Source organism: Myotis davidii, unplaced genomic scaffold, assembly GCF_000327345.1.
Source record: "Myotis davidii unplaced genomic scaffold, ASM32734v1 scaffold642, whole genome shotgun sequence".
NCBI lineage: Eukaryota > Metazoa > Chordata > Mammalia > Chiroptera > Vespertilionidae > Myotis > Myotis davidii.
The window spans coordinates 2,484,222-2,498,337 of NW_006293957.1; the positions used below are offsets into that span (position 1 = coordinate 2,484,222).

At 41.0% G+C, this 14,116-nt stretch overlaps 1 protein-coding gene across 4 annotated transcripts in view; it reads right to left on the reverse strand.

Moving 5' to 3' along the window:
- Positions 1-14,116, reverse strand: part of CCSER2 (coiled-coil serine rich protein 2) — a 185,112-nt gene that overhangs the window by 49,551 nt on the left and 121,445 nt on the right. For all 4 annotated transcript variants that reach the window (XM_006767912.2, XM_006767913.2, XM_006767916.2 and 1 more), the window contains one exon: positions 1,907-1,990. In XM_006767912.2, the coding sequence (XP_006767975.1) occupies positions 1,907-1,990 (84 nt within the window). The remainder of the gene's footprint in view (positions 1-1,906; positions 1,991-14,116) is intronic.

Below are 14,116 nucleotides of genomic sequence, written 5' to 3' on the forward strand. Positions count from 1 at the left end.
ACACAGTCCGCCCGAGGGACCCCCCCTTTCCCACCTCCCGAGTGCACAAATTTTTGTTCACCGGGCCTCTAGTCCTATATAATAAAAGGCTAATATGCAAATTGTCCCCTCAATGGGGAGTTTGACTGGGAGTTCAACTGGGATTTCAACGAAGGGGCGCGGCAGGCTGGCCAACTGCTTGCGGCCCCTCCCCCAGCTGGCCCCACCCCAAATCAGCCCTCCCACACCTATCAGCGATGGGGACGGCCAGACCCCACCCATGCACAAATTCATTTACCGGGCCTCTAGTAATAAATAAATGGGTTACTGTCTAAAAGGTAAAGAAATAATGCCCTAGTCAGTTTTCTCAGTGTTTAGAGCACCAGCCTGCAGACTGAAGGGTCACAGGTTCAATTCTGGTCCAGGGGACAAACCTAGGTTGAAGGTAGATCCCCAGCCCCCGCATTGGGGTGGGTACAGGAGACAACCAATTGATGTGTCTCTCGTATTGAGGTTTCTCTCGCTCTGTCTCTCCCACTCCCTTCCACTCTCTTTAATAAATAAATACTGTGTAACAATGTGTCTACCATAGACAAACAAGAAGATCTGTGGGGAAAAATGAAGATACTTGCATAAAAAAGTTGACATTGAAAACTTTTTCTTTAAAACGAATTTTTTTACATGTAAAAAACTTTCACAAAAATGAATGCAGGAAAAAAGTCAACTGTGTGATAATCAGGGATTGTGTAAGTAAGTGCTTCTCAACGGTGTGCATGTTCTCGGCTCTTTAAAGAATGTTCTGCTGGGGACCGGCTGCCTTACAAGTAGTCACAATGTGAGCAAGTGGAGAGATGGGAAGAGATGTATAACATATTGAAAAGCCACAGTGTGGCTACTATTCTATATTCTTTTGATTTGATTGTTTTATATACAATTTTGTTTCCAATAAGTCAGTCTACATCCTGTGAGAAAATTATGCTTCTTTGATCCCTAACAGCAGGCTTGGTCACTTGACTTGTGGGAGTAACATGCTACATCCAAGCAGACTCCACACGATTCTGCCAGCGTTCTTTCCCCTCAAGTATGAAAACACCATGTCCAAGGTAGGCGCTGACCTTCAGCCTGGACCCCAGGATGAAGAAGACAGAGGAAACTGAGTCCCAACTGACCTATATCCAATATGTACCACGTGAAGAAATAACAGGTGAGAAATAAACTGTTCTTATTGTAAGGCACCCATATTTCATGGTTGGTTGTTACTACAGATGACTAACAAACACTGACTAGCATACCCTGAAAGTAGAATGTAATGGCAAAAAAATTTATAAATCAAGAATTGAATAAATCAGAAATACTTGTATGTACTTAAAAAATAAATATATGCTTCAAAAATAGTTGCAAAGGAAAAAGCTTTCTCTAACTAAAAATAGACAAAAGATGAGCATTATAACAAAATGTAATTTCACTCACTAAAATATACCTGCATTCTATAATTATATTTATAAACATGAAAAAAGATAAAATAATTTCCTTTTCAGTATATTTCTTCAATGTTATGATATGTGATATGGTATATAAGTACTTATTAACCATTTTAACTATTATTGGTAGTCATATTTTTAAATTGTTATTCATAAGTATAAAAAATAATTTAAAAATTTAATGATTAAAAAAAAGAATCCTGTGCCAGTGGTAACACAGGAACAAATGCTTATTCAACTGATGAAATAAATTCAAATTAAAGCCCTACAGGGATTTCACTTTAACTTAATAAGGTAGCAAAAGTTAAAAGCAAGCTTGTTAAAATTCAAAACAGCAAAGCCAAAGGTTTTAAAACATTCATTAGTAAATGTTTTAATTATTGCTGTTTTACAACTTTAGTAATAAAAAGAACTTTGAAAAATTCAGCATGACCACCTAGTCATACCTTGTATATTTGATCGCCATCTTCTGGTTCTGGACTAGATGGCAATGATAGCTGGATATCATGCAATGATCCACTCCCATCATGCTGTCAGAAGGAAGAGAAGGAAAAGAGAGATTAATACATAACTGCGGGCATTCAGTTGACCTTAATTCACCCCAGACAAAATGCTAGCATGGCAAAGAACAAATAGAAAACAAGTTGTAGAAATCTCCCTTTCATCTCTATGCACTTGTAGAAGGAAATGTGGAAGAACACACCTGGACAGGTGGCTCCATTGGTTGGAGTGTCATCCCATACATCAGGGCACATACCTAGGTTGTGGGTTAGATCCCCGGTCAGGGAGCTCTCTCTCTCTCTCGCTCTCTCTCTCTCTCATTTCCTCTCTCTAAAATCAATAAAAACATATCCTTGGGTAAGCAATAAAAGGAACAAAAAAATGTGGAAGAAGAAAAAAAAGAGCTAGGGCAAGAAAAATTTGTAGAAATAAATAACATAATATACTAGAGGCCCAGTGCATGAAAATTCATGCACTTGCGGGGGTGGGGGGGCGGCGGTTCCTCAGCCTGGTCTGCTGCTCTCTCGCAGTCTGGCCTCCCTCTGCAGGAGGTGACCTGGCAGGCTGATCAGGGGATGGCGCTGGCTGGCGAGCAGCAGCTCCACCCCTCCATCCCACATCCTCTCCACTGCTGTCTCCTCCCTCTGCTGGCTGGCATGCGCCTTGGCTGGCCTGGTGCCACCTGCTTGCCAGCCGCACCCCCCGCTGACCACTCATTTCGCTGTTCAGTCGATTTGCATATTACACTTTTATTATATAAGATGAGTAGGCGAAGCAGAACACCTCTGAAACTTTTAGAATGGGAAAAGAAATATTAAAATTTTCTAAAGAATTTTAAGATTCTCTCACCTATGAAAAATGTAAAATAAAAGTCAAATTAAATCTGCTTTGGTTTAGCTGTGGTGTTCGGGGGTATAAATGAGACAGAAACAGTAATATTAAGTAACTCAGCAAGGATTGGCCATAAAAACCATTTGATTAAAAATACTAGATACATGAATATATATTCTGCATCTTATATAAAGTCTTAGAACAGGCAAAACTAACTAATGGTGTTAGAAATCAGAAGAACAGAGACTGACTCAGGGGAAGAGGTCACTGACTGGGAAGGAGCACTAAGGAACCACCAGGGTGATGGAAACCACATGCAGGGTGGGTGTGTGGTCACATGCTTATGCAGAGCCCCAGCTGTAGATTTAAGATTGATATATGTTAAGCAGTACTGGACGTATGCTCTACCTCAATTTTTAAAATTTGAAAAAATTAAATTTTTTATCCTTAAACACAATAAAGAAAACGACAGGATAATATTAAGTCCCTTGCCAAAATGGTTTGGGAAAAACCAACTAAGCAATGCATGTTCAATGACTCACAGACAACCTCAAGAATGATGAACCAGTGAAGAACACACCTGGGATATGGGGAGAAGCTGAGCCCCTCATCAAGGCAGGAAAACTGCGGGTCGGAACCGAGTTTGTTCAGATGGTAGCTAGCTACCTTGGGAAACCAGGGATTTGACAACCTTCAAGGAACAATATGATCGCAATCTTCTCAGACATATCTGTCCTAAAGGAAATCTCCAGACCACGGAAATGTCTGGCATTGAAACAAGAGTGCCAAAACAGGAGACATAAGCATGTAGGTCATTTTCTTCTTTATTTATTGTGCTGTACGTCTACTAAATCAGAAGCTAAAGGGATGGGGCCTAGGAATGTATATACAGAAAAGTTCAATTGGTAATACTGATTGATAGTGAAAAAATAAGCATTTGCCAAATTTCCGGCATAAATGACATTTACTGGTGGTATCACATGGACATCCAGAATTTGACTTGAGAAGGGAGGCAATGACCTAATGAATAACAAATATTTTCAGAACAACACCTTAAAAAATGTTTTTGCGGTGTTTTTTTTTTAAAGAAAAATTTTATAAGACTCATGTCAGTAAAAAGTTCAGCTCTGCTGTAAATGCCTTGACATATAAAACCAGGGCCAGGCCTACATACAAGTATATATTTGAGAAAAGAGGGACTTTTACATTGGACTTAATTCCAAACATCGATAGCATCTTTCTGCCCATTGCAAAGCAGGAACCTCAAGGAATGAGAGAGACATCATTTTGCCTTGAGCGTGTGTGTAGCTGTGGGAAGTATGCAGCAAACGGGAAATGTGAACATCAGTTTTCAGGGGGAAGGAAAATCAGGAGTCCAGGGACTCAGATACCACCAGGGAGGTTGCAAAGTCCCAGGAGCTCAGGAAAGCGACTCCAGGAAGTTGTACATGAGTTTCTAGATTCTCTCCTTGGCAGCACTTCTGAGATCTGATTCTAAACATCAGATCAAACACTGAGCAATAAATGAAGACCAGGACCCAAACTAGCCTCTGCAAGGCGTAGACTCAGAAAGTAGCTGAAGAGTAAGGCAAAGCCTTTGAAAACAGAATTGTTGTTAAAACCACAATCCCAAAGTGATTAGTTGGAACTTGTAGCCTCAACCCAAGCAAACTGTCTGCTGTAAAAAAATAAAGATCAATATTCTACAGAACATTTAAACAAAATGAAGAACCAAAATTACTAAACATACAAACAAGGAAAATATCAATTCACAGGAAAAGACAGTCAACAAACATCAATGCCAAAATAACACAGATGTTGGGATGAACTGGAAGAGATTTTAATAGAGCTATTATAAAAATTCTCCAAAAGTAAGGGTGAACTCTTGAAGGGAATTGAAAAAGAAGGTCTCAGCAAAGAAATAACACAAAGTGAAAACAAATGGAAAATTTAGAACAGTAAAGATTTAATAATCAAAAATTTAAAATACATGAGATGGACTAAGTACATGACAGAGTGAACTTTAAGGTAGATCAACAGAAATCATCCAACCTGAACAACAAAGAGATAAAGATTGGCAAAACAAACAAACAAACAAAAAAACCTACAACCTCTCCCCCAAAATAGAGCCTACTAAGAAAAATATATTTGAAGAAATAATGGTTAAACAAACCTCAAATTTGGTGAAAGACATGAACCTTCACATTTGAGAAGCTCAATTTAAAAGAATAGAACATAGACAAAGTGTGCTCTCTGAACATAAAGGAATTTAACTAGAAATCAGTCACAGAAGGATACTATTCAAACACTTGAAAAGTAAACAAAAACTTCTAAACATTCCTGAGTCAAAAGAAGAAGTCTCAGGGTAAACAAAAAAATACTTTGAATTGAAGGAAAATGAAGACACTACACACCAAAATTTGTGGGATGCAACTAAAGCAGTGCACAGAGAGAAAATTACTGTATAAGACTGCTTATATTAAAAGAAAGGTGTCAAATCAAAACTGAAGCAAAATAAGCCCAGAACAAGCAGAAAATAATAAAGAGCAGAAATTAATGAAATTGAAAATCAACAAAGAGAGAAATCAATAAACCAAAAAAAGGTTCTTTGACATTTGCAAAGCCTCTAGCAAAACTGCCAAAGAGCAAAAGACAGAAAGCACAAATCAGACCCTTACCGGGACATAGAAGACAGAAATCAGGAAATGGAAGCAGAAATATCATTATTGATGTCACTAAAAGCTAGTAAGGCAATAATACTAAGTGACTAAGCACACAAATCTGACAACTTATATGAAATGAAGAAATTACTCAAAAAACCACAAACTAAACTCATCCAAAATGAAACAGTTTGAGTAGATCTATGATTATTAGTGAAATGAATTCATAGTTTAAACCTTCCTTAAGAGAAATATTGAAGGCAAATATTTTCCTGGCAAATTCTACCAAAATTTAAAGAAGTAATATCATTTCTACACAATCTTAGAGAAAACAATTAATCAAATTAATCTATCTACATAATAGAGGCATATGCAAATTAGCCCAGACACCATAACATCCTGACCTGAAAACTGGGATCTGAGGCTGCATGGCGCCTGGCCGGGGCGAGGGACCTCAGGCCATGCCCCCACCCCACGGGGCTTGATGGGGGACCTCAGGCTGCACCCCTCCTCCCCCCGCCCCAGCACCGGGCTGAGGGACCTCAGGCTGTGTCCCTTGCCTGGAGGGTCTTGATGGGGACCTCAGGCCATGCCCCCCTACCCCAGTGCCAGGCCAGGGGACCTTAGGTTGCGCCCCTGCCCCCCGCCAGCAGGGCTTGACAGGGGACCTCAAGCTGCACGCCCCCACCCTGGCACCGGGCCAGGGAACCTGAGGCTGAGCCCCCCTACCTGGACGGGCTTGATGGGGGACCTAAGACTGCGCCTCCCACCTGGCACCAGGCTGGGGGACCTGAGGCTGTGCCCCCCGCCTAGAGGGGTTTGACGGGGGTGGGGCCGGCGGGTCTGGGTCTCCTGCATTTTCGAAGTGCATGCGAGTGGTGGGCAGGGACTTGACTCTAGGTCCCGTGGCACACCCCAGACTCTAACAGGAGGGAGATTTTCATATACATTTTACTAATTTTCCTTCATCTCTGACACTTCTATTATAAAGAAAGGGAAAATAGCAATATTAAAATATTTCCTCTAATTAATTCCCTTTTAATGTGCACGAATTTCTTGCACTGGGCCACTAGTAAAATCAATAGTAATCAAGAGTGTGACATTGGCAAAAGGACAAACACTGATCTAAGGATTAGAATAGAGTACAGAACAGACCTACACATATATGTTCAAGGGCATTTTTGACAAAAATACAAAGGCAATTCAACAGAGAAAGGATAGTTTTTTCAACAAATGGTGCTGGAACATCCATATGCAATAAAATTAATTTTTCTCATACCTCACATCATATACAAAAATTCTCAAATCAGATTGTAGACCTAAACGTCAAACTTAATACTATAAAACTTCTCCAAATAAATAGAAAATCTCTCTGACCTTGGGTTGGCAAAGATTTCTTAAATGTGATACCAAAAACATTATCATAAAAAATTGATAAATTTCATTTCTGCTCTTTGAAAAACTATTAGCAAAATGAAAAAGAAGCCATGAAATAGGAGAAAATATCTGCAATAATTCAGATAAAATACTTTGCAGGTGACTAACTCACAGAGAATATTTATAAATTGCTAGCTATTTTTTAAACAATAGTAACAAAAATAATGAAAATGTGAAGGTCCAGGGTATTTAACCAACCTCATTAACTCAACAGTATAGAGATGCCAAAAGTGAATTCCATTTGTCAAAATATTTGTTAATGGGCCAAAGAACAAACACTTAACCAAAAAAAAATCTATGAATGGCAAATAAACGTAAGAAAACATGCTCAAAATCATTAGTCAATAGGTAAATGCAAATTAAAACTATCATAAGATACCATTGCACACCCAGGAGAAAGGCTTTTGAAAAATTCTATTAATAGCAATTGTAGGCAAGGATGCAGAACAACTGGAACTTCTCATTAATCATTAGTGAGAATGCAAAATAACATAGCTACTTCGGAAAACAGTTTGGCAGTTTCTTAAAAAGTTAAATGTATCCTTCCCATACTACCTGGCAATCCCAGCCCTGGTATTTACTCAAGAGAAATGAAATCATGCATGCAGGAAAGTCTGCGTGTGAATGTTCATAGGGATTTTTCCTAATTGCCAAAAAGTGAAAGTGACAAAACTATCCTTCAACTGGTAAATGGATAAACAGACTAGGATGCATGCATACAATGGAATACTACTCAGGAAAAAACAGGAACAAGTTACTGATACATGGATCAGAATGAATGAATTTGAAATGAATTATATTAAGTGAAAAATATTAGAATCAAAGGCTAGAGTCTTGTCTACTTATGTGACAGTCTTGAAAAGGCAAAACTACAGAGACATAAAACACATCAGCAGTTTCTAGGAGTTAGCAGTGGGTGGAGGGATCAACTAAAAAAGGAGAAAAAAGAATTTTTTGAGGGTATGACTGTAAAAACTACATAATTATATGCATTTGTCAAAGCTCGCAGAACTGTACAATAAAAAAGGCTAAATTTTACTGCATGGAAATTATACCTCAACAGAACTGCTAGGTTGAATAATGTTCTCCCAGAAATTCAGGCTAACCCAGAACTTGTGGATGTAACTTCACTTGGAAATCGGGTATCTGCAGATGTAATCAAATTGAGTTCATCCAAAATGACTGGGATCCTTATGAGAGAGAAATTTGGACACAGACACACAGGTAATGTGAAGGTCCCAGGATGATGGAGCAGAGGGGAGAAATGCACCTACAAGGGAGGAATGCCCTGGACTGCCAGCAACCACCACAAGTTACAGATTCCTCTCCTGGAGCCTTCAAAGTGCATGGCCCTCATGACCTCTGATTCCCTATTTCTAGCCTCCAGACTGTGAAAGAATAAATTTCTGTTGTTTATGCCACCCAGCTTGTGATACCTTGTCATGGAGGCCCTAGAAAACTAATATAAGAACTGACAAAAAAAAAAAAAAGAAAGAAAGAAAGAAAGAAAAAAAGACAATTGAAGCAAACAAAAAGAGAAATTACATATAAATCTCAACAATCAAAAAAATAAAACTGATATACCAATATTATTATAACAAGAGACAAGGCAGAATTAAAGATGAAAATATTAATAAGGATAAATTAAGACTTTAATTGGTGATCAGGAACAATCCACCAAAATGTATCAATCATAAAAATTTATATACAGTAGTTCCCCCTTATCTGAGGGAAATATGTTCTAAGACTCCCCAGTGGATGCCTGAAACATAAAACTGATATACCAATATTATTATAACAAGAGACAAGGCAGAATTAAAGATGAAAATATTAATAAGGATAAATTAAGACTTTAATTGGTGATCAGGAACAATCCACCAAAATGTATCAATCATAAAAATTTATATACAGTAGTTCCCCCTTATCTGAGGGAAATATGTTCTAAGACTCCCCAGTGGATGCCTGAAACCTGATAGTCCTTAACCCTATATATAACAGTAAGCTAACCTACCGGTCAGAGCGTCTGCCCCCTGGTGATCAATGCATGTCATAGTGACTGGTTGAACGATCAAATGAATGGCCGAACACTTAGCATATTTAGAACAATTATAATAATACTAGGAGCCCGGTGCACGAAATTCGTGCACGGGGGGGGGGGATGTCCCTCAGCCCAGCCTGCCCCCTCTCACATACGCGGAGTCCTCAGGGGATGTCCTATTGATCGCTTAGGCCTGCTCCCAGCTCCCCTTGGGGAGCGGGCCTAAGCCACAGTCTGGCCTCCCTTTGTGGGAGGTGACCGGGCTGATCAGGGGAAGGCACCAGCCCCATCACCCCACTGCTGCAGCCACTGCCAGTCACCACAGCCAGCAAGGTTTTTTCATCAACACAGACTCCAGTCCCTTCACCATGAAAAAATGACAACTATTTTTAGAAATTTTCAAGATGTGTCTTTCATATAATAATAATTTATTATTTTTTTATCCTCACCTGAGGATATGTTTCCATTGATTTTTAGAGAATGTGAAAGAGAAAGGGAAAGACAGAGAGAAACATCAAAATGAGAGGAACACTTTGATTGGTTGCCACCTGCATGAGCCCTGACCTGGTCCCCGGCCAGGAAGGAACCTGCAACCTAGGTACATGCCCTTGGTCAGAATTGAACCCAGACCCTGCCATCGGCAGGCCAAGGCATTATCCACTGAGCCAAAGTGGCTAGGGCAGGATATGACATTTCTTAGCCCTCCAGCAGCAGACCTTTGTTTTTTTCACCAGGAGTGTGGTGAAAAACCCTAGATCACCGTTTTGGATTCTTATTACCCAAGTTACTAAGAATATTACCAGTGGCATACAGGGAGCTTAACCAATGAGCGGTCAGAAAAGGTGCTTCCTCTGTAGTTCACACCAATCTGCGGCTTGGCCACCCACCCACCCCCGCCCCAGGCTTGATGGCTCTGGCCCAGGCTTCAGGCCTGGGCAGGGGAACCGCATCTCCCCCGATCACGGGCTCCACCCTTGCCCAGGCCTGACCCCTTGGCCAGAGGCATTGACCCCCATCACCCTCCAATTGCCAGATTGGCCCCTTGCCCAGGCCTGACCCCTTGGCCAGAGGCATTGACCCCCATCACCCTCCAATTGCCAGATTGGCCCCTTGCCCAGGCCTGACCCCTTGGCCAGAGGCATTGACCCCCATCACCCTCCAATTGCCAGATTGGCCCCTTGCCCAGGCCTGACCCCTTGGCCAGAGGCATTGACCCCCATCACCCTCCAATTGCAGCATCGGCCCCTTGCCCAGGCCAGAGGCCTCCGGCAGAGGTGTCAAGCCTGGGCAGGGAACCCCCAGGTACCACCATCCCCAGCTCTGCCCCCGCTACCCACCATCTCTGGCACCGCCCCTGCCCAGACCTAAGGCCTCTGGTGGAGGCATTAGTCCTGGGAAGGAGACCCCCAGCTCCCCTCGATCTCCTGCTCTGCCCCGGCCTAGACCTAATGCCTCTGGTCAAGGCATTAGGCCTGGGCAGGGGACCCCCAGCTCCCCATGGTTGCAGGCTCCCCCCTTGCCCAGGCCTAATGCCTCTGGCCAAGGCATCAGGCCTAGGCAGGGGACCCCCAGTTACCCAAGATTGCTGACTCCACCCCGCGATGGCTGGTTCCGCTCCTGTTCAGGCCTAATGCCTCTGGCCAAGGCGTTAGGCCCAGGCAGGGGACCCCCAGCTCCCAGGCCTGCCGGCTCTGCCCCTGCCCAGCTCCCATCGTGGGCTCCACCCCTGCTTCCCGCTATCACTGGCTGGGTGGCAAAGGCCCCGGGTTCTCTGATCACGGCTGTGGGGGAGGGCAAAGGCGGCCCCCAGGGCTGTCTTTGCCCTGCCCCCGGGTCTTAGTTTCCCCCTGGATTTCGGATCACCATCAGTGGCAGGGGGCTTCTTCTGTCCTTTCCCTTTCGCCTCCCAGCATTGTGCCTACATATGCAAATTAACCACCATGTTTGTTGGCGGTTAACCGCCATCTTAGTTGACAGTTAATTTGCATATCTCGCTGATTAGCCAATGGGGAGGGTAGCGGTTGTATGGCTAATTACCATGTTTCTCTATTAGATAGGATACTGTAAAAAATTATGCAAATGTTGTTTTTCTCTCAAAATATCTAGAATTTTCCATTTAATATTTTTGGACTGCAATTGACCACAGGTAACTTAAACTGAAGAAAGTAAAACCACAAATAAGGGAGCATTACTGCTCTAATAAAATAGCCTGAAGACCCTAAAACAAAAATTCACAGCATTAAAGGAGGAATGGAAAAAATCCGTAATTATAGCAAGAAGTTATTCTCAGAAACGCACAGATCAAAGGTAATAATTTAGTGAAGATACACAAGATATAAGCACAATAATTAAACGGGCAGTTGTATATCCCTCTCACAATCCAGGACTGCTGGCTCCCAACCGCTCGCCTGCCTGCCTGCCTGATTGCCCCTAACCGCTTCTGCCTGCCAGCCTGACAATGCCTAACTGCTCCCCTGCCAGCCCAATTGCCCCTTACTGCCCTCTCCTGCTGGCCTTATCGCCCACAACTGCCCTCCTCTGCCAGCCTGGTCCCCCCCAACTGCCTTCCCTGATGGCCTGATTGCCCACAACTGCCCTCCCCTGCCAGCCATCTTGTGTCCACATGGGGGCAGCCATCTCATGTGTTGGAGTGATGGTCAATTTGCATATTACCTCTTTATTTTATAGGATGTACTAAGATTGGAAATCAATTGAAAGTGAAAGTCCCATATACCAAGCCAATATTTTTGAAAACTGAAAATTAATATTCTAAATAAATTTATAATATAGCCAAAAATAATTGGAAGTTATTAATGTTTAAATTATTGCTATGCCTCCAAAAAAACCTAATTTTTTTTAACATTCTAGCAGTTTTGACATAGGATATAAAAAAAAATATTTCCATCAAAGCATAAGAGATTAAAGAATAGGAATATAATCTCTAACTGAATCAATTAATAACACCAGCTTCCTCCAAATGCCTTTGGCACTGACCAATGGTAGTACTCTCTATTATACCGTGACTAAGTTGAAAAGTGTCCAAGCCAAAATAAGGAAACAGTTTGAGAAAAGCATCTTTAAGCATTACAGGGGGTAATAAAACCTTAAAATAAATAGAAAACCTCTTTTTCAAAAAAGTCTGAATTCCAATCATGCATGCAAAGTTCATGATTCACATTACACATACTAAGGACCTAACATTTATTGATCAATGATGGGTACTGTTGTATGCATTTTACATGATAAATGAAAAATATAAATACTACACATCACTGTATAAAACATGAGCAATTCAGTTTCAGCAAGCTCTAGTTAGGATTTTTAAACTCTGAATACAGGTAACCTTAAGCTAAATAAGTGTCAGCATTTTATTAAAGATTCAAACAGATAGATACGACTTCCTTTATTCTTAAGAGTATTAGGGACTACTGTCAGCAAACAATTTCCACTTTCTGGACACAGCACATAGGTAAACTTTTGTTCTAATAGTCTAACTCTTGTACATATTAACTTGCTGGAGAACCCTATAACAAACTCCATCTTACCCATGTGGTTCTTCTAGGACTTTGCAGAAACTGGGGTTTTCCTATGAGTTCCAGAGCAGCTACAATGGACATGGACACCTGAAGTGACCACCAACAACAAAAACCTGGCAGTGGTGACCAGCCTCTGCTGACAAGCATCATCAGTGATGTCAACAAAGCTGCCTTGTGTTTCAGATCTGCTGCAGCAAATCACAGGAGGCATCTTAGGAAAGGGATTCAGTGGTTCTCAACCTTCCTAATGCCGTGACCCTTTAATACAGTTCCTCATGTTGTGGCGACCCCCAACCATAAAATTATTTTCGTTGCTACTTCATAACTGCAATTTTGCTACTGTATGAATTGTAATGTAAATATCTGATATGCAGGATGTATTTTCATTGTTCGCGACCCACAGGTTGAGAACCGCTGGATTAGCGGAAGGAGATTCATTTTTTTATTTTATTTTCAAAAATTAACTTTAAAAAAATATGGTTGAAAAACCGTATCATATCACACAGACTCTGGAATGTGCACTGAGAATAATTTTTAAGTAATGCTGTAAAATTCACCTATGGGACTTAAAACCCAATGATTCAAGCTACAATTGAGAGGCTTTAAAAAATGCACTCACAAAGCCTAATTTTAAATAAGTGCTTCAGAGGTTAGGTGATTCTAACAGATGGTTGAGACAAAGACATTTTTAAAACAGAAAAATCTACCATGCATTAAAATTGACTGGAATGTTGTGATATATGCATAGATCTGTAATATTATAAGCAAATATTATTTACATATTTCTTTTGTTTAGACTTTTAAAGTAAATAAAGTATTTCATTTGTACATATTGAATCAGGATATCCTTTCCTATAGGTTTCTTGTGACACTTAAAAATATTAGCTGCAGATTTCTTCTAATAAAAATACTCAACTCTTCAGGCATCTGAATTTACTATAGTATAAAGCAAGAAACTAAATAATTGATCCTTAATACAGAGTTTTTCTCAACATTTACTTTAAAATCCTTCTGTGTCCAGTTGTTTTTCAGTAGACATTTCAGCACATACTTCTGGGTTTTCTATCCTCTCCTCTGCTCTATATTTCTATTTGGGTCAGTATTATACCCTGCTCTAAAGGCCAAACCTCTCCCCGCCACCCCCCCCTTTTTTTGTCATAATGTACACAGACCTTAGCCCAGTGGTTCTCAACCTTCTGATCCTTTAAATACAGTTCCTCATGTTGTGCCCGAACTATAAAATTATTTTCGTTGCTACTTCATAACTGTAATGTTGCTACTGTTATGAATCGTAATATAAATATCTGATATGCAGGATGGTCTTAGGCGACCCCTGTGAAAGGGTTGTTCGACCGCCAAAGGGGTCACAACCCACAGGTTGAAAACTGCTGCCTTAGCCTTTGGTGTTAATTCTGGAGTCATATTGATGAATTCTAAAAATAAAGCTGTTGTGGAAAGAAACCAAGATGGCGGCATAGGTTAACACCAGAGATTGCTGCCTCGAACAACCAATTCAAATTACACCTAAAAGACGGAACGGACATCATCCAGAACCACAGGGAGGCTGGCTGAGTGGAAATTCTACAACTAGAAGGAAAGAGAATATCATACCCAGACTCAGAGGAGGCGCAGTGCTGAAGTGAAATACTCAGG